This window comes from Daldinia caldariorum (genome assembly GCF_022478825.1).
Source record: "Daldinia caldariorum strain CBS 122874 unplaced genomic scaffold F4812scaffold_20, whole genome shotgun sequence".
In the NCBI taxonomy this organism is placed as follows: Eukaryota; Fungi; Ascomycota; class Sordariomycetes; order Xylariales; family Hypoxylaceae; genus Daldinia; species Daldinia caldariorum.
The window spans coordinates 137,992-158,254 of NW_025953056.1; the positions used below are offsets into that span (position 1 = coordinate 137,992).

The 20,263-nt window shown below is 47.1% G+C and overlaps 5 protein-coding genes across 5 annotated transcripts; 2 read left to right on the plus strand and 3 right to left on the minus strand.

The window, feature by feature from the left end:
• The first annotated feature begins 62 nt into the window (after positions 1-62).
• Positions 63-2,316, plus strand: F4812DRAFT_443000 (beta-lactamase family protein). Its single transcript, XM_047935364.1, has 4 exons — positions 63-97; positions 245-360; positions 440-915; positions 1,003-2,316. Exons 3-4 carry the CDS (start codon positions 549-551, stop codon positions 2,130-2,132), a joined length of 1,497 nt encoding a protein of 498 aa, XP_047786637.1. The 5' UTR covers positions 63-97; positions 245-360; positions 440-548; the 3' UTR covers positions 2,133-2,316.
• Positions 2,317-4,658: 2,342 nt separating this feature from the next.
• F4812DRAFT_207565 (uncharacterized protein) lies at positions 4,659-5,618 on the minus strand. The gene has a single exon (XM_047930303.1). The coding sequence runs from the start codon at positions 5,237-5,239 to the stop codon at positions 4,739-4,741; it is 501 nt and encodes a 166-aa protein (XP_047786638.1). The 5' UTR covers positions 5,240-5,618; the 3' UTR covers positions 4,659-4,738.
• A 379-nt stretch (positions 5,619-5,997) lies between these two features.
• F4812DRAFT_452957 (uncharacterized protein) lies at positions 5,998-7,530 on the minus strand (the record flags this gene model as incomplete). Its single annotated transcript, XM_047936415.1, has 2 exons — positions 5,998-6,862; positions 6,959-7,530. The coding sequence occupies 2 exons, from the start codon at positions 7,528-7,530 to the stop codon at positions 5,998-6,000; spliced, it is 1,437 nt and encodes a 478-aa protein (XP_047786639.1).
• Positions 7,531-15,597: 8,067 nt separating this feature from the next.
• On the minus strand, positions 15,598-17,546 carry F4812DRAFT_443010 (acetyl-CoA synthetase-like protein). Its single transcript, XM_047935365.1, has one exon. It carries the CDS (start codon positions 17,341-17,343, stop codon positions 15,670-15,672), a length of 1,674 nt encoding a protein of 557 aa, XP_047786640.1. The 5' UTR covers positions 17,344-17,546; the 3' UTR covers positions 15,598-15,669.
• A 1,065-nt stretch (positions 17,547-18,611) lies between these two features.
• F4812DRAFT_443013 (enoyl-CoA hydratase/isomerase) lies at positions 18,612-20,263 on the plus strand. Its single transcript, XM_047935366.1, has one exon. The coding sequence runs from the start codon at positions 18,794-18,796 to the stop codon at positions 19,622-19,624; it is 831 nt and encodes a 276-aa protein (XP_047786641.1). The 5' UTR covers positions 18,612-18,793; the 3' UTR covers positions 19,625-20,263.

The window sequence follows — 20,263 nt, forward strand, 5'->3', positions numbered from 1 at the left end:
AAAGATATAATCATATGACTCTTGAATATTTGACCGTATCCTACGAGCGTAACATAGCGAATCAGGCGTTAGAATCGGTTTCCAATAGTCTATATTACTAAGGAAATCAGCATAGTATACACATGAGTTCAAGAAAGAATAGGCATAGTTGTTTACTTGGTATAGAATTGCATAATAAGCCCACGCGAGAATCCTCGAAAATTAATTCCAATGCGGGCGCTAACCTTCGGCAAGGCTTACTTACAGTGACTATATCCTTGTTGTGTCTTACGACGTCTGCATATTTACCGGTATATGACTCAAGTATTCGAGCTGACCGAGTGAGTAACTAGAGGTAGTTGGATAGTATTGCCTGCACATCTATCATTTTGGCATTAGCGGGATATCGACTTTGTATATATTGGCAATAGTTGCTGTACTCGAGATTGAATTGACTTACATCAAACTCGTAAACCTTAGTTTCACGCGAGCCTAGGTAGGCAGTGTTGTATTGCCAACGTGTCATAACACTTCACAATTCATCATTGCTATTGTACCTATCGCCCATCATGGACGTCTTCCACTCCGAAGCCTTTTCTTCCAAAATCAAGAAGCTGATGGAAGAAAACCACGTACCTGGGTTCTCCATCGCCATTGTTCACGGCGACAAAGTCGCTTCTGCCGGTTACGGATACGCCGATGTGGAATTGTCGAAGCCGTGTACGGCGGATACGCTTTTCGACATCGCATCCTCTTCGAAGTCACTAACTGCGGCGGCCGTCGCGCTGCTCACGGATGACGACGAGAAGTATCCCGAGGTGCGGTACGAGGCTATCGTGTCGCACCTGCTACCAGATGACTTCGTAATGCCCAAGCCCAAGTACACGGAGAGCGTTACTGTTGAGGATATCTTGAGCCACAGGTCTGGCATGCCTCGGTAAGATCTCCGCGTAGTGCAATTACCTACCTAGGTAGATAGGCATGCAACTTTGATTCGCAGTAGAAAATGTTAACGCGCAAATAGTCATGATCTTTCTTATTTCGGTCAGCAGGCATCCCGCCCTGATAATTTACGATCCGTCACCAGAAACTTGCGAAATTTGGCAGTGGCCGCCCCTTTGCGGGTGAAGTACATGTACTGTAACATGATGTATACGGTAGCGGCGCATCTGATAGAGGTGAAGGCTCAGCAGAGCTTCTCTAGTTTCTTAGAAGAGCGCTTCTTCCAGCCCTTGGGTATGGAGTCAACTAGCGTCCAGCCGTCGAGAGCTCGGGCAAAGGGATTCGGAGAGCGCATGGCTAAGGGGCACTACTGGGACAAGGAGAAGTCGACCAATTGTGGATTCGAGGCTCCGGAGTGTCCAGAAGGTGAAGGGGCAGGTTCGATTAGCACCAGCGCAAATGACTTCATCAAATGGGCCAAAGCATTGCTCCGCAACGAGGGACCTATAAGCAAAGAGGTGTATGAAGGTCTAGTGCGGTTGCGTACCATAACGAATCCCGATGCCAAAGGACTAGAACCGTTTGAATCCCCAGTATTCTATACTGCTGGGCTGGAGGTATACTATTATCGAGGACACACGGTAGTGGGACATGACGGGATGATAACCGGATTTCAAAGCCTTTTCTTCTTCCTACCCGAGCTGGACTTGGGAGTGGTAATGTTTTCGAACTCGGCAGACGCGGATCCTATACATAGCTTCGTACGTCGGGAATTGATTGACGCAGTACTGAGGGAAAGGGGTGAATTTCCTGCTGAGAGTTTGTCCCTGAATGAGAAGGAGAAGGACAAGAAAAGCGAAGAGCCCGAGAAAAAGAAAGACGAAGAGCCACAGCCCCAGGTAACGCCGTTGAATGCGTACGTAGGAACGTACTGGAACCCAGGTTATCACTCTTTTACGGTCCAACTTAAAGACGAGAAGCTTTTCATCGACGCCGGCGACCGCTCTTTTGGTAGCACGCTTACATTTGAACATAAATCGGACCAGACGAAGTATATCGCCCACCTGAGGGATAATTATGAAGGTGAAGACGAAGAGCTCAGGGCCGAATTCGTTTTCGAAGGCGACCGAGCTATGAAATTGGGGATACTCATTGAACCAGAATTAAAGGATGAGTTGATATGGTTTAGTAGATCTGAGGGAGATGCCTAACGGATTTTATTAATCTACATTTCACCGAGTATTCATCCTGTGTGGTTACTTTGAAGTGTTCAACTTGACGTTACAGGATTTCTGGTATTTTAAGGCAGCATTCTAAGGCGGTAAGGTATAGCTCTTTGTGCCTTACGCATCTGCCTGAATTTTTTTTTCTGCCTGTTCCATTAAATAAATTCTTGGATATTTTCAATTTTCAAACAATCAACTGCCTGCCCAACCAACACACAACACTTCTTCCAGAGAATTACACATACACAGTACATTGAACCAATCGCATTTCATTCTTTTTCATTACGTTTTCCTTTCGTATTTCCTATTACTGATCAGTACGATATCGTATTGATTAACATAACCTTGTCAATCCAACACCCTCCTCCTCTATTTAATTGGAAGTCAATCAAAATGCGACAAAATAAAACGCGTTACCCATATTCTAAACGACTACCGCAATACACTGTCTTCGAGGAATGCATATTGACTGCGGGTGACGGCCTGCGTCCTCCGTGTACTCACATCTTGAAAACATTATTATTGATCGATTAACTTGGACGGAATCGAGCACTGATGCCTTGGAGTTTATCCTGACTATCGTCTATACACCTGATCCAAATGATGGAGCAGAATGTGAACGACAACTTTCGCATATCATCGATCCGCCATATTGAGATGATCAGCCCTTGCGAACTATTGGAAACGTATCGTCGTAGTTTGGGAAGCGACCACAATATTTGTCGCGAGCGCTCTTCACGCAAATATGACGACTTCAACTCTCTTCCGTAAACTACTCACCAATCATCAGTCCGTACGCTCAACCGACATATTTCTCAAAAAGGACTTTCATGGAACTCAAACGGATACGTACCGTATCTTACAAATAAAGAACAGCCAGGTCCAGGTCCGAAACTGGCTACATAAATCGACCTCACCCCATTATATACCTCCAAGGTGGCCTACATATATCAACCCCCCAAGCGATATGCTTATTCTTTATTATTTTCAGAATTATGGGTACATGAAACTGAACTGCACGACATGCTGCCGCCCGATGATGCGTCGATTCAGAAGCATTCCAAAGTTCGGTTCGAAAGGCAACTGAATTTTGAACTGCAACGGAATCCGAGAATCAATACAGATATTCAAAACAACAAACACCTCTACCTCGTCAGGAAATACAAGCAACAAATCCCTTCAGACGGCGATCTAAATATAACTCTGAGAACGCATCTAAGCTGGCTATTGGATCTTTTCACTACACCAACTTCATAGGAAACCCTTCCTACACTCTCCGAACTGCGCAGGCCGCTCACTCAAACCCCGTTCTCAACGCCGTACAGCAACAAAAAGCTTCCCAAAGCTGATGAAAAAGAAAAAGGTCCAAAAGCGTGCCAAGGCATTGGCAGCAGACGCTGCGGGGCAGAGCTCGCGTTGTTGGTAAAAGCCGGAAACGAAAATATCAACACAAAACTCGAAGCACTGACTGCTCGTATTTCGGAAACGCAAGCGCGGCGGAAAAAAGAAAAAAAAAAAAAAAAGCTTCAAATGATTGTGAGACGTATGGATTGAATAACGAGGACGTTGTCTTTTTTACGGAGGGGGGTATTGTAAGGAAGCAAAGGAGATAAGGCAAAAGAGTTATTATTCTAAAAACTTATCATAACATATTTGTGTTCGAAACAATTCTTAGCTAGAAAGTCTTAACCTAAAACAATACAGCAACGAGATAAACCAAGCACAAGAGAGTCCCAACACGCAGGTTAGGCTAGTCGGGCGTCTTGACTTACGTCGATAGTCTCTTGTGAGTGGTAATACCACTCATGGTCAGATAGACTGTAATAGCAACTGTGCTATTAAGAAATACACTTTTGGCTCAGCGGTGTATCTGTCATCTCTTGTGCTGTGCTCAAGACCCCCTTACCTATCTACATCGATTAGATATCGAGACGGCGATTACTACCAAAGGGCAGTATCAATCAATCGCCGTCTCCAAGTGACTGGTTTCTATTGATTGACACTCAGGGTACTGACGACAAATCTGCCCGAAAGGCATCCCATTAAACTTTAGTTAATAATAACATCTTATTTAGTACCAACCAACAGCTTCGTCTTATAACTCTTTGCTGCGTAGCATCCTATGTGTAAAAATATGTGCAATACCAAAGTAATAGCTACCTCTCTATTTTTAACCGTTTTACACTACTTCTAATAAGTGTCGACTAATTACCAGGTATTGTACATACTAATTAATTACCTTACGCTTAGAATGTCATCAATCACTATACCTAGTAACCTTTAACTACAACCTAAATCTTGTGACGTGGCCGATTTAGCCTAAGCACACATACACAAAGAAAACGAAACAAAGCTCGCCAAGTCCCAATCTTAATAGATCTAACCGGACTAAAGTCTTTGTACGCTTACGACCTTACGTAGGAGGTGCGCAAAGTTACGCGCCTCCCGTGCTACTTAACTCCTCGGCACAGGCTTGGCGATGGAACCACGAAATCTACTGGTGTCAAAGACACACCAAAAGTGTATTTCCTAATAGCACAATTGCTATTACAGTCTATCTGACCTGAGTGGTATTACCACCCACAGAAATCTTAGCTATTACTACCTAAGGTACCTAGGTACCTAAGATATAATTCAAAAATCACCATCACGACAAAGTTAAAAAATATAGTAGACAGCATATTTAATTTTGAAAAAAGTGCACACAACGCTGGACTCTCTTCTGAACTAACATATTGCTGGTGATCATGATGGTAGATGCTTGAAACATCACCACATGCAATGTTACGGTACGGCCCCGTAGACCTCTCAGGGGGCCACAGCCGTATATATAAAGCAGCAAGACGAGGGACGTCTTGCCACTTCTCTCTTTGTGTAACAACAATTATCTCCACCGGACCTTGACATGTAGGCTGCGGCCTGACTACTTGGTTGACGAAACCGTAGTCAAGGGAACCGAACCATCTTGTCACGGTACCGTCTGTGGGGCAATCCTGGTAGGTGCAGATAGCAACGTCAACCCTTCGAGTTGACATCGTTCTGCCCTTTGGTAGTGTAGCGGTTTGATAGCTATCACCCAAACTCTTATACATCCCCGCTGGGTTTTCATCTGCGCGTCCTTTTGCCAGGTCCCGCAGATCCCCTTTTCATAGGACATATGATTTCAACGCCTCCCCCGAATCCGGGCGTGGCCAATATCGTTCGTCAACCCGTTTCCATCCAGCCAATTCATGCAAGTTATATTAACCTGAACGCCGGGTCGAGGAGAATCCCGTATTCTCCTCATCCTTGTGCCCCTAGATGAAAAAAAGATCAAAGCCGAGAAGGTGTATAATGCTGCCCAACCCAATATAGATCCATTGCGCCGGTGATTTTGTTCCACAATGCTTATGGCGATGCGAGCCACAAATGAGAACGACACGTTCTGGTGTCGCTATAGTGCAGGATGCGATGTTAGGTACAGACCGCAAGCGAAAGCTAGGTGAGCTGCATTGCTGATAATAGGTACAGACCAAAGCGAAAGCTAGGTAAGCCGCATTGAGGATGATAGGTACAGATCGCAAGCGAAAGCTGCGTAAGCTGCACTAATCATGATAGGCACATCCCAAAGCGAAAGCCGGGTAAGCTGCTCTACTGCATTAGAGGTGATATTAGACATGTGAGAGCTGATAATACGCCGGCCATCATGTTCTAGGAGGCCGAAGCCGGGTGAGTTTTAACCGGCTTCGGTGCTGGATGCGAGGAGTATATATCTCGGTTCCTCTAATTATTAAGCGGCGCGTGTGCGTGCGACGTTAATTAACAGTAGCAGGATAGAGGTAGTTATCCGTATCTCGTGAAGCGCGTTCCATTATCTTCGGGACGGGTCTCTCGTGTCCTGGAAATGTTGGTTTCGCCGGCCATTCTCTCCGCGGGCGGCGACCCATTCGGCATTGCCGCTCTGACGACCGGGTTGTTCGGCAGGAAGCTTTTGATCCTCGTTAGCAGACGGGGCGGGAGGTCGATTGGCAGCGGGAGCTGATGAGCTTGGTGAGCCGGGAACCATGCGCGTAACTGCTTGCGTGATCGAAGCGACTACGTAGCCTCTGAGCTCGCGATCCTCCCTCGAGTCTTCCTTCTCCAGTCGGAATCGCTCTTCCTTGCTCAAATTGGCGCGTCGGATCTTCTTGATTTCTTGCATGATGTAAAGCATTACCTCTTCGGGACACTTGTTCCTCTCTAGGGCGTGTTCGCTCTTGCGCACGTATCTACGGGTGACATCGGTTGCACCGTCAGCGCTGAACGCGATGCAGTACGACATCCGCTTGCCCCAGCCTTCCGTGTAGAGGCGCGGGTTATCCCAGGCTTCTTCGCAAGCGTCCACGTGGATCCATCGCTGCTTATGTTCCGAATAAATCTCGGTCCAGACGTGGTCCTCGGCGTTCCATACCCAGCGCACGCGACCGCCGACGGCCCGGCACAACATGCTGAAGCAGTTGGCCCACTCGCCGCATCTGCCTCGTCTCGTCTGCAACAGCTGCCAGACGTCGCTATACCGCGGGAATCGCTCGTAGGCTCGGCACGCCTGGTTAGCGCATTCGTACAATTCGACCCGCAGCGCTCCGCAGGCCCTCTCCTCCGGTGTCGGTTGCGTCATGCCCTTTGCGACCGTGGGCGAGAAACATACGGGGCACGGCGGGTTGTTGACCCACGTGAAGAATGATCGCTTAAACCATCTGCAATTGGAAGGGGTTAGAATCAATTGTAGGGTTGCAGGTAGGCAGAATTGAGAGGGGTCAAGTTAGTTAGAAGATCGTCGAAGATCGGCTCACCTTAATAGCGCCCGAATTACGCAATCTTGGTATCCCCATTCCGGCTTGCGACCGTCGCCCATGCTTTCGGCCTGGGCCTGTAACACTTGACATTCTTCCTCGGCTTGGGCGTATATCCGATCCAGCGGGATGGTCTGGAGCGCTTCGTCAAGCAAACCCGGATTTTCGTATTTCGTCGGCGTCTGCGATAGCGATAGCATGAGGCTACGGAACTTCTGCGAGTCCCTGTCGTGCGGGGAAGGCGGAGTTGGAATCTTGGGTAAATTACGTAGGGAAGCGTATGAAGGCGGTAACGCGGGAGACATGCCGCTACGGTTTGGACCGTAGGAGGAGGATGGTCTACTATTACTACTACTAGGAGGTGCGGGTGACGCTCGGACGTTTGACGACGATACTCCTTCTCGGGGAATTGTTGAAGGTTCGAGATGTGATCTATGCCCTCGTGACTGTTCGATTTCGCTTAATCGCTTCGTCCTTAGTAGCTGCTCGAATTGAATTCGTAAATCCCGAGCCCAATCCTCTCCGTACTCATCCGGGACGCTGCCATGCTCCCTGCTAGAGCCTTTCCTCATGTTAAGTAGAAATACCAAGGTATCTCTTATCTCTTACACCACGCGAGAGTGGGATGAGCTAACGTACCCACTACTAATCGATTAGAGAAGGACGGGTTGCTAGATATATTAATCTAGAGTGCGGAAGGAGATCAGCCCTAGATTACGCGGTGCAAGACGATTAGGCTTCGTCAGCTGCAAGGTTGCCGACGATGTGAACCCGGCCACTCCCTGCAACAAGTCGAATCACCACCGGCTAGTTAGCAAGGGGTCCTGTTTCGTCGAGAAAGACAAATCAGTCGTGGATAAGTAAATTAATCCCCCATAATCATCGATCTCTGCATCCGTGTGTCGTTGCGCCTTCTGGGTCGCACCGTAGCGTATACTCGTCTCGACTATTTCTTATTTAGGTAATCCTACAAAGATATGTGTTCCCCTGATGTCGCGGAGTAAAAAGAAACGATCGGACGACTGAATCGGTCAAGGTTCGGTGCCTGGAAGTCTAGACGGACGACGAAACTCTGTCAGGGGGTGGTGGGTTGGCTTGGAGAGGCGTAATTTGGTAATAGGCAACAACAATGAGTAATGCAGAATATGAGAATAAACAATAAGGTTGGAAGACTAAAAAGTCTTATAAATGAGCTGAAGTAAACCCAAATAGCGCCGCAGCCGATGTAGCGATGTAATGGTGTTCGTGTGTGCGTGTGTGTGCGTATGCGTAGGTGTGTAGGTGTGTAGGTTGGTTATGTGTATGTAGATGGGTATGTGTTAGGGGGGGGGGGGCCTGAAGGATGAATATACCAAAGCGTAACTTTGTAAAGTTAGGAGGAAGTATTTAAAGTGGTCCAATGGTGGCGGGGGGTGTGTGGGTGTGTGTATTTTATGGGTGTTCTCTCACGGGTTTCATGGGTATTTCGTCTGATTCGTAGGAAAAAGTCGACGACGCAACGGATGAAAAACTCCTCATAAAAATAATCGTGACAATGAGATGAAAATAAATAAAAAAAGATACTATAGAAGATAAAAAAATAATAATAAAAAGCTATCAGGCTTGGAAAAACAAGTTGGGTCGCAAATATCAAATGCTAAATGTAAATGCAAATGCATGCGTTATCTCATGCGTACTATACACGTACTATACGTAACTTGGATGCGCAATTCATAGTCCGGATAGGGATGGTTTAGGACACATGTGGTAAGAAATGAGCTAGAAATAAGCTTGAAATGGGCTTGGAGCTTTAGGCTTTTACTTTTTGGATGGCAAGGTGGGATGAAAAACGGGTATGAGAAAAAAGAAGGGAAGAATAAAAAAAAAAGCGATAGGCAGGGTTTGCGTAGGCTTCGTAGGCCTTCTCCGCCTGCTGTTGTCTAGGACTCGCGTAATTGGCCGGTACTCGCACTAATTACAGTGCACCACTCTAGACTGGGCTACATCGGTACTGTACTTTCGCGGCAGAAAGCGCACTAGGACACAGAAGAGAAAGTGTGAACGCGCGTCTCTTACAAACTTCTAACCAATCATCTAATACGCATTCGGCTTTTAAGGATCATAGAAAGTGGGGTCACGACGATTACACATTAATATGGTGCTTCCATCTTTCTCTTGATTTACTCCCATCGAAACCCCTTCATTTCTTATTTTATTGTTGTTTTTGGGGGGAGTTGCTACTACGCATGCATACCTAGGTACCTAAGGTACTTTTACGGATCATTATTGTCATTCCAGCATGTACAATAGTTGTTGTTAATAGATCTTCATATATAAGTATTTGACGTATAAGTTATAAGCATGAGGTAACAATTACTTGACCAGGTACAATACGTACCTAACCTAGCCTAGGTATGTATTTCTGCATTTTTAGGTACATCGATGATCATGCATCCCTGTAACCAAAAGCTTGGACCGAACTCAATCATTGGATTAAATTAGCTTATAGTTCCGTTCCGCATCCGAACCTTTTGTACCTTTTTTTTTTTTGTGGAGGCGATGACGAGGCGTGGCTTCTTAGAATAGTGGCTGAAAATGTCTAATGAGGGTCTGTCACAGGCATTTCTCTCCTTCTTTTCCTTCCTCGCCTTCGTCCGAGCCGCCGTGCCACTTTAGGCTTTTTGAAAGGTACACTTCATTGTTCTAGTTTGTCACAAGGAAAACCCCTGTCAGTTTTTTCACAGCTGGCAAGCTCTTGGCAATAACTCTTCATTGACGGCCTCGAATAAGTATGTCAAAAACAAGCCTGTTTACCTGTTTAGGTCTCTTTACTTGCACAGCAACCCAGCCGATTATAAGTCTAAATAAACAAACTTACAGGGGTCTTCCCGTAATTTTGAATTGTTACAGTTTAAGCTAGCTCTCTCTAACTCTTCACCTTTCTATTGCCGAAGTCGCTAGTACGATTTTCGCTCTTGGTCCTGTTACCGGACGCAGCTGCAAACCGATCCCCCCAATTATCATAGCCGGGTGGAATATATGCATGTTGGTAGGTAATGATAATGTATGTTCGAGATCAGGTTGCATTTGGACGAATGGCGTGGAGAAGCCAACGTCAATGTGATAACCGGAGTCTTAGGATTATTCCCACTTCTCTTTCAGCCTCATCCTCAAGCGAGGTCCTTTCATACTCACGGCTGATACCTAGCACCTGGTACTTATCACCTAACACCTAACACGCACACAAAAACATATACTACTACTACTACTAGGTAAGAAACTACCTAACATAACCAAAACCCGACCGAGGTTGCGGTAACCCGGGAAGATCCAGCTCCACGGCACCACAGATAAACTTGTCGGTCAGCACGGCGGTAAGCTTAAGTCTGCCCTTCTATCACTCGACAATTCTCCGGCCCGATTGTACAAATGAGTTGTACGTGGTCAGCAAAATCCCACGTGTCGTACCGTATGCAGTTCAACCGCGCGGTGCGTCACCTAAAACCCTTCTCCAGGTCCAGCAGGTCCGGTCTTAACACACTGACCATCAGCTAATAAGTATTAAAGCCTCAAAGTGACTGATCAGTTTGGTTCCCGTTCGGGGTTTACGTTATGTACCTCTAGGTAAACTAGAGGGATACTAAAAGTTGGCATCCTAACTAACTAACATCACTTACATCACTTACATCACCTACAGCTCATATATGTATCCCATCAAAAGTTGCTATGGATCACGTGCAGATTTTTCCGGCTCTCGTGGCGTGTTGCTACTAGTTAAGGCAACTCATTTCTAGTGTCGAGGCTGCTTGCGCGTCCTCCTCCCTTTCAGGACACTTGCGTGTTTCTGGCCAATAGCAGCACTGCCACCGTTTTTGAGATGTCAAATCCCACCGCTTCTGTCTGGTGATTTGCTAAGCTAGCCTGCTCTTATTCTGGGTCATGCTACGTTACTTGCTTCGGCTCATTACATATCCTCTAAATTCTGAGTCTTGGCAGTCCTTCTAATTCTAAAAAATCTGCGGCTGACTGCTACTGACTGCCCATGGACTTGCCACGAATACCGCATCTACTGGTGTATATCATGTAATATTATCGATCAAATCGATTCTACTCCTCACTCCTCACCGTCGACCACATCCACTTTCTTCGCTGCTAATACCCAAAACATACGGGGGTCGGGAACTCCTTCGCGTTAAAATCGGATGAAAACCGTGTCATGAGGAATACTGTGCTCCTAACGTGTAAAGAGCAATGACAAATTACCCCAGGTATTGTGGGATCTTTTTTTTTTTTTCGGCTTGATCCGACTCCAAGATGCGTATTCCCCCCTCCCAACGGGGGCTGTCATCTGCGTGGGTTTTATTCGGATAGACCAAAGTTCCGAGGACCTGACGCCGCCTCTTCGGATTCCCTCTCAAAGAACCCCTCTAAACAGGATTAGGGATCGACCTATCGTGGTTTTAAAATTGCCGTCGCGAAATTCGCATTTCATCACCCCAGCACGGTCACTCTTGTTCTCCAGTAATATTTCTTCGTAGACTAGCGTATTGCCGACCTCGCCGTCGTAATATGAGTGAGCACACAGCAGATCACTTACTCTGGTACAAATCGATATCTGGCAAGACAGGCTTCCAGGGTCTGCGTTTGTATTCCCCAGGACGCGCGTCTCCGTCTTCACACGGACTTTGTCTAGTGGAGAAATTCGCCCTAGGCCGCACAGAGGAAATCCCTGTCGATCTCCAAATGACGGCATTGAGATCGTACAACCCCTGTTCGATATCAAGTAGCGGGTTGCTACCCAATGACCTACAATGAGACAGGTCGCAGGTCACATCCTAAGGGTCACTATCTACGTGAATGTGATACGACTCCCTTTTTGACTTGAAAATAGCTATCCGGAGACGCGCTGCGAGAACCCTTTGAATCCATATCCCAAATAACCGGGCGCGCCGGCACTTATTTTCCATATAACTAGGTAGACATACCTCAGAGTCACCAGCTACGGACGCCGAGACCTCTTTGAAACCCCCATCGTTTTTCTTATCGTGTTAACCAGGTTTTTGCCCCAAATTTAGCGGCAAACGATATCTCGCCAAGCTTTTAATATATTATATTATCAAGCGAGCCGCAGTCGATCCAGTATGGCCATCCTAGAAACTAGGTAAGGTACCTCAGGAGGTAGGTATATATGATAAGGGCGCTCGCACCAGGAAACCCCCAAGAAAAGCCCCCCCATCCTGTCAACCCGCGTTACTCTGTCTCGAGATATTGATCTCGCGGTGAAACCAGTCCGGCTCGCTTATTTAGGAAGCCGTCACGATCTTCCATATATATATATATCCAGTACCTAGAGCTTATCTATATGCTGTGCTGTGGTTAAAAGGGGAGGAGCCCATGTGTTAACGCCGAAACTCGCCTTATCGTGGACAATTAGCCGCAGGCGATGGGAATATTTCAGGTGGTTTTCCGGATCGAGTCACCGATCAACAGCCGAGCGTGGTGGTCTAGAGCTGAAACTTAGCTATGCTTCCACTCAGGCTGACCATACTAATATTACATTCTAGAAAGTATTCCTATCTCCTCAACCGTAAGAAAAGTCTTTTGATCGAGGTCGTGTGATCATTTAGATTAGATAGCTCCGTATATCTAATGTGCCTCTATTAATAGGGATAGGAGGGTAATCACATGGCATTCTGTAGGCTTCGGGTTGTGATCCCAAGGAACATGCTTGACGCGTGGCCGTCAAGAATGGCCTAACCTACCTGGTAATATGTCAAAGTAGGATAGTCGTGATGACAAGTTGGTAAGCAGGGCTCGTTCGATTCCACTAGGTACTAACCAGTATACACGCATGAGCAACGCGTGTCGATGAGGAATCGGCATTTGGAAGCCCAGTTGCCAAGTCATATCTACCACCTACCTCCTACTTACCTACCTACCTTAGGTACCTACCTACCTATTCACACACGTACGACGATGGGAACTTGACCAAATAATACACCGACTTGGGGGGGCTCCCCGGTGCGGGAGTTGACGCACCAGAAAAACTCCGCAATAACTTCAAATGAGTTCTCCCACCTAGGTAGCCTCCATCGGTCCAATACACTGTTGTCAAAGCATAAGCGCGGAGCGGGGGATTCAGCGATTATGCAGTTGTGCTGTATCTCTTCTCTTTAGGCACTCTAGGTACCCGATTTTGTTGAGGTCTGTAGAGATCCCAAGTTGAAGTACTCAACGAGTAGAGAAGGGGGCTCTTTAGGTGCTGATAAATCCCTCGAAGTTATGCAGCTATTTACAACTAGTTAGGCAGGTGGTTCTTTGCATATTATGTTATGTATGTACCTGGAATAAGGGGACTAAGGATATCCAATATGCCTAAGTCGAGATCGGAGGTTTTCTTTTTCCCTTTTACTCTCCCTTTCCCCTTGGATTGTTGACAGTACGATACTTTGATGTGGGTTTATTATGCCAACTCAGTTGGCTCCTATTGTTCAGAGCAAAGTAGGGGTGGCTGGGTTAATATATTATAATATAAAAATGTCTTGTATCAAGCGTCTATTCCATGATTCTTATCTTCTCACTTAGCCGCTGGCTCTTATCTTTGACGAATGTCTTCGAAGATGCCCCTGAAGCTACGGTCGTCAGTGAGGTGGGAGTGGCATGTGATGTACCAGATAACGTCGTAGTTGATATCGGTCTTTATTCGAGAGTTTGGCCTGGGTAGCATCGAATATTTATTAAGGCACCTGTTATGATTATTGTGAGTTATAGTCGCCCCTTCTGTCCGGCCATTTCAGAGGATTTGTTACCTAGAGTATGCGTCGAAATCATTGTTGGGTTTAGGAGGATATTATCGTCCATCGTGAGGTGACGTCGATTTTAAATGGGACAGTTCTAGACCAGAGGCTAGAGTAGTTAATATACAGCTGTAGACCCCCACGAAGTAGAATCCAACTCTTAGCGAGACAGTGTACCTACTACTTGTTCGATGTGCTGATCTGCTATACGCGGTCAATGGGGGAGATTGTTATGGGATCTTTTGACTCTGTATGGAGACATTCGGGAAGTAGAAAATCTAGAGGACTTGTCATTAGATAGGTAGTTTAATATCCCATTGTGAGCGATTAGCCGAGGCCTCTAGGCCCGTGTAATTGCTTCCTTTCTGATATGCCGAAGAAAATAACTACGTCGTTATTTTTAGCTGTTCTGCCTTTGCTAACTATGCATTTTCCCGGTGGCGAGAGGGGATTGCAATGCCCCCTTTATGATAGTTGAGCATCCTACCGAAGTGACCTCGCCAATATCAATCCCGAACCGCTTCCAGTATTGCTGTCGTCCGATTATCATTAAACCTGTTGTATTTAATGGCTCAGTTGATATCAATCACATTATATCACAGTTCTGCTTATTTATACCAATTTGCAAAACCTTTTTTCTCGTATTTCGTTGTTTGTTATTAGTTGTTGCGACCCAAACTATCAAACACCTACCAACATGTCAGGTCTTTCCCTCTATCTTAGATTATTCGTTTAATTTTAAGTAGCCGTCTGAGTATCGTTACTGAGGGTTATCAAATATGACAAGAACTGTCCGTTTACGTAGCACCAATATATTCTAAGGTATCTAAGTATAATTACCTAGGTAACCTAAGGTATAAGCAACAACAGGTAGACTTCACAGTTTCCTAACATACCAACAGGATTCATCGAACGTAGAAGAAATATTGACTCATGTTGAAGAGAGTTTAGAATTGAGTTTTACAAAAGTCTTGGTGAATGTGTTAGGGTAGAAAGACACTGGAGAAACTTGTAGACGTAGATATATAACAGGTACAATATATTACCTATACTAATTGATCTCGTACCGATAGCCATTTGATGATTTATTCTGATATACTGAAGTCTTCAGATCGAAAATCGAGTATTTAGTCCTATTCCAATTTGCTATCGCCAAGTATCATACAAGTTGATAATTCGTGACGCATAATTCCTCGTACGGCTTCAACCAATACAGGGTTATGAAACATCTGACATATTGTATTACACAGTTGTCATTGCTGGCGTAGTCAGAATTAGCCCAAATCTATTAGTCTAAATGATGTACCTCCATTGACTCAGGAATGCGCTGCTAGTCTCTTCTACAACTACAAAGCAAACTTCCCACTCGCTGAGCCATATATAAATGAACTTCTGGGCATCGAGTAGTTTCCTAAAGAATCGAGCTTAACTTACACAGCAGTCTGTACATCTACTGGTAAACAAATTCATCATCACCAGCGTCGTACTACTAACCATCATGGCCGACGGTAAACGAACCCTTGAGAAAACCCTCGCCCCACGCAGGATAACCGCGCGTATGGATCCTTCTCGACAAAAAGAAGAGCAGAGATTGCTCTTTATGGAAGATGTCGAAAACTCCCAGAAGCTCCTTGGCGAAATTAAAGCAGAGATCAGGTGCATACGAGAACGGGTCGTTGGGATGGAAAAGCTGCTAGTACAGCTTCGACAGATCCTCAACACCGATACTGGGGAAATGACTGACTAGCATGGATGGTTCTCGAAGGGGAAATGAGAAAGATAGTGGTGGTTCATAGACTTCTTAGGAAGTAAGAAAACTTGCAGCAGTTGAATCTTATGGTCGACCATTGGGAAGATAGAATTGTGCGATGTTAGGGTTGGAGTCTCTATTATCAGCGTGGAATCGCCCATTATAAAGCCTTAATATTTGATATATTATAATTTCGCCTTGATGGGGTCTTCTAATGAGCACAGCCCATCCCTCATAGCAACCATCTGCTTCCTCAAAATCTTGCCCGTCGCATTTTTCGGCAGCGCCTTGATCTCCCAGACCCCTCCCCTAAGCTTCTTGTACCCGCTTACCTGACTGTCCACCGCCTCGTGCACCTCCTTCAGAGCCCGCCTCTTCTCCTGCGCGGTCTCGAACTTATCTTTCAGTATGACCCACGCCGTCGGGAGCTCCGTCAGTTGGCTTTCGTCCCAGAGCGCGCCGACCCCGCCTTCCACCACGTTGGGATGCACGTTGAGGTAGCTCTCCAGCTCGGCGGGCGAGACCTGGAAGCCCTTGTACTTGATCAGGTCCTTCGTCCTGCCTACGATGCTTACCCGTCCCTGCGCGTCGATCGTGCACACGTCTCCCGTGTTGTACCATCCTTTCATCGTAAACGCCTTCTCGTTCGCCTCCTCGTTGAACGCGTACCCGCGCGTCAGGTTCGGTCCTCGGAGCCAGAGCTCGCCCGGTTGGCCTTCCGGCGCGTCCTCCGTGCTGCCCTCTTTCTTCAGACACGCCTCGATGTTCGGCAGCAGTTGGCCTGTCACCCCGTCCGGCTGCGGCTCTTCGCCGGCCTTCTGGAATGCGACGTACCCGGCGGCCTCGGTCATTCCGTATGCCTGCATAGGTCTCCAAGGCGCCTTGCTGAACAGACGGTCTTTAAGGTCCTTCTTCAGCGGGCCGCCGACGAATATGTATTTCGCGTGGCTGAAATCGAACCGGCTCGTCACGTCGGAATTAGCCATCTGGAGGACCACGCTCGGGACCCCTTGGAAGATCGTAGCCTGGTTTGATCCGACCAGCTTGGCAAAATCTTCAAGGTTGTAGCTCGGCATGGCGTGGTGCATCATTCCGGCGTAAGGGCCCAGGAAGAGCGGCAGTGTGGTGTTGGCGATGTGAGTCCATGGCGTGAAGGCTACTACCCGACCGTTCGGGTTAAAAATCTTTCGGTCGTGCGCGACGAGCTGGTAACAATTTGAGACGAAATTGTAATGCGTCAGCTCGACTCCTTTCGGGCTTCCTGTAGTTCCGGACGATAGGTGGATCGATGCGAGGCGACTCGTCGTGTCAGGCCAATGCGGAATTGGTAGACGCTGCGACGAGATGTAGTCGTCCGGTAAGTGAGAAAACCCCTCCACTCGGCTGATAATTGTTATGATCTTCGGTTGATCCCAGCTTACTCCTTGGTCGGCGAGTTCTTTTTGGGCGAGTTGTAAAGCTTCCTTAACCACGGGAATAGTGTTCCCGTAGGAGACCACGAAATGCGGTCTTGAGACGACGAGTCCATGGCCGATCTCTGCAGCTTTCAAGCCGTGATTGATAGGACAACCGACGCCACCCGTCCAGAGGATCGCGTGGAAAATCTCGAGAAAGTCGACACTATTTGGTAGGATAATGGCCCATCTCGCTTGGTCGACCGGGTTGAGCTTTGTTTTAAGACCTTTGGCGATTTTCCCAGCTCGATCGCGCAGCTGCCCGATCGTGATGCTTCGGTTCGTCAGACTGTCCTTGGCGATTAAATGAGACTCTGGGATTTCTGGATAGGCAGATCTGTGAAGGAGTTCTGTTAAATTTAGATCCTTGGGGATATCTATTGTTCCCGGGCGATATATCCTCATGGTGGCTTTCGCTGAAAAGTGTAAGGTTCTGCGACTATTATAAATTTAGAAGCTGGCTGACTGACGTTTGAGATCTGAATCCGGGTACTAGTAGAAGATCGACAGATGAGCTGCTAAAAGTTGATACTATCACACATAGTGTTTGAGCAAAACGTTTTTTTTTTTTTCGTCGCGGATCTTTCTTCGTACGAGTAACCTTATTCTTACTATTGATTTACTAACCTCTTTTTTCTCTCGCCAAGACCAACGCTTGCTCCTACGAGTTGCGTCAATGTGAAGTATTACCGAGATGATGCTATCCACACAGGGTAACGAATGAGGTAGTCTACTCGTGCGCATCCCCAAATCGTACATGATTATCACTCATATGCCTATGTGGGTAATCGCTAGGCTCGACTATCTGGACTACGTAAATGTAACGATCACACGTGGGATGGGAGTGGGTTCTACTATGTAGGAGGTAGGTAATTAATCCTTGCTTCAGGGGTAATAACACGACCCGGCAACTTGACATTCCTTGAGTGCTAAGATCAGCCGGAGTTTTTCTTCGATGTCTTCGTTCTAAATACTGCCTAGGTACATAAACTAAACTAGAAATATGTCATTAGATATTTGTCTAGTCAGGTACATAGTGCCTAGTAGTGTGATATGAGAACCACTTTAGGTGTTTTAGTTGGCGCTGTTCGTCTTGGTCAATGTCAAACCGGGGCAACTCAAAGACGGCGTCGTTCGTCTAAGAGTTTAGGAATTCTATAGGTTCATATTGTGTTATTGCCAGCGAATATGGCATCAGTCTAATAGCATTGTATTCGTATTCCAGTATACGCTACTAGTTTAATAGCTAATAGTTCCTAACCGGTTCGTAGCTAGAGTTATATTTCTGGAAATGATGCCCATACGCTAAATACCTACGCTGAATTTTGCTCTTCCATCTTAATGCTACATAACAGCGGTGGTGGCGATGGCACGAATGAAAAGAACCCAGATCGACCGAGCTTAATAATTCCCCGGCGAAAAGTCTATTTCACTCGTCGCCGGATACCAAATCGACATCTAATCTGAGTGCCAATTGCGAAATCTGTTTCAAACTCCATGGGGGGGACATTGCATATGGTTCTGACAACTGGGCGAGCAACGTTCGTCCCGAGGTCAGAGCGGTTGCATATGTGCCTACTCACCTAGTGGGCATGGGAGTGGATTTAGTGGCCCCCAGTCAGCTTGGGCGAACTCCCGAATATGCTTAAGCAATCCTGAAAACGCCGGTTTCTCTGGTACCCTACCACCTAACACTACATAGTTGAGGAATATCGCGATATCTATTCAAGAAAAGAAGTTCTTTACTGCAGGTGTGAATAGCACGTTTTTAATCTACTAATACTTACCTGTTACTATTTCTAAAACATTAATCATACGGTCGGTCTACAATTAATTCGAAAATCCAATCACAATCATGGCGCCTACGGAAACAGACCCCCCCGCAACGCCTACTTTCCTAAAACTGTCGTATCCGGCGCCGCGGGTGCTCCTGGTACGAATGGACCGCCCCAAGGCCCTGAACGCCATGTCCACGGCGGCCCAGTGGGAGATGGACTCCGTGTGGAAGTGGTTCGACCTCGAGCCGCGTCTCAGCGTGGCGGTCATCACGGGGACCGGCCGGGCCTTCTCGGCGGGGGCGGACCTGAAGGAGTGGAACAGCTCCATGTCCGACGACGCCGACCCGAAGAACCGCGTGGGCAACGCGCCGGCCTTCAAGCCGCTCAGCCGGAGGCTCGGCAAGAAGCCCGTCGTCGCGGCCGTGAACGGGCTGGCGATGGGCGCCGGGTGCGAGTTCGTGATCAACTGTGATGTTGTTGTCGCGGCCGAGGACGCCATCTTCGCGCTCCCGGAAGTGAAGAGGGGGGTAGCTGCGATCGGGGGCGCGCTGCCGCGCCTTATCCGGACGATAGGGCTGCAGCGAGCGTCGGAATTCGCACTTACGGGGCGGAACGCCACTGCTCAGGAGATGTTCGAATGGGGCGTCGTCAACAAGGTGGTATCGAAGGAGCACGTGGTGGATGAGGCTGTCAAGTACGCCGAGATGATTGCGAAGAACAGCCCGGACGCTATCGTATGCACGCGTGCCGGGCTGAGGCAAGGGTGGGAGACGGCCAGCGTGGAGCGGGCTGTGGAATGGACGCTCGAAAAGGAATTTGCCGAGCTGCAGAGAGGCGAGAACATTATTGAAGGTCTGAAAGCGTTCGCCGAGAAGAGGGAGCCGCAGTGGAAGGGGAGCAAGCTTTAAGGGAAACCCTGCGGGCATGTACGAAGTATGTATCGCCTGGATTGGGATGTACCTTCAAACGGAGTTCAGAGGGGTTGAGTTACGAGTCAGGTAGATAGGGAATGTCTGGAATCGATCTGCACGAGGATGCAGAGATAATCTGGAAGCAGAGTATGCGAAGATCAGTGGGAAAACGATTGGTTGCGAATGCTACGTTCGGAATCACCTCGGATTCTGCCCACATTGAAGCAGCACTATTAACGCATGTCATATCAAGATTGTATCTAACGATTGTTAGTACGCCCCCAAGTGCCAACCTAGGGTAGACACGGTGGAGTAAACTTGAAATCTGATTGGATATATCAATACTTCAATAAATTCGCATTGGGCAGATCTTGATAAGCTGCTACTCCACCGTGTCTAGTTGGCACTTGAAGACATATCATCACTCAGATATGAGTTCTACTACAATTCTCATGACCTAATATTCAAATATACGCAGAATAATAGGTACCTAGGTAGCCATCACTCATAGACACCTTGGCGAAATTTTGAAGCCCTCGAAACGTTGCTTTTCACCCATCGTAACCATCGTGGAGATCAATATAGTGTACAATATAGTGCACACTATTCCTTCAGGGGTCATATAAAAGTACTGCT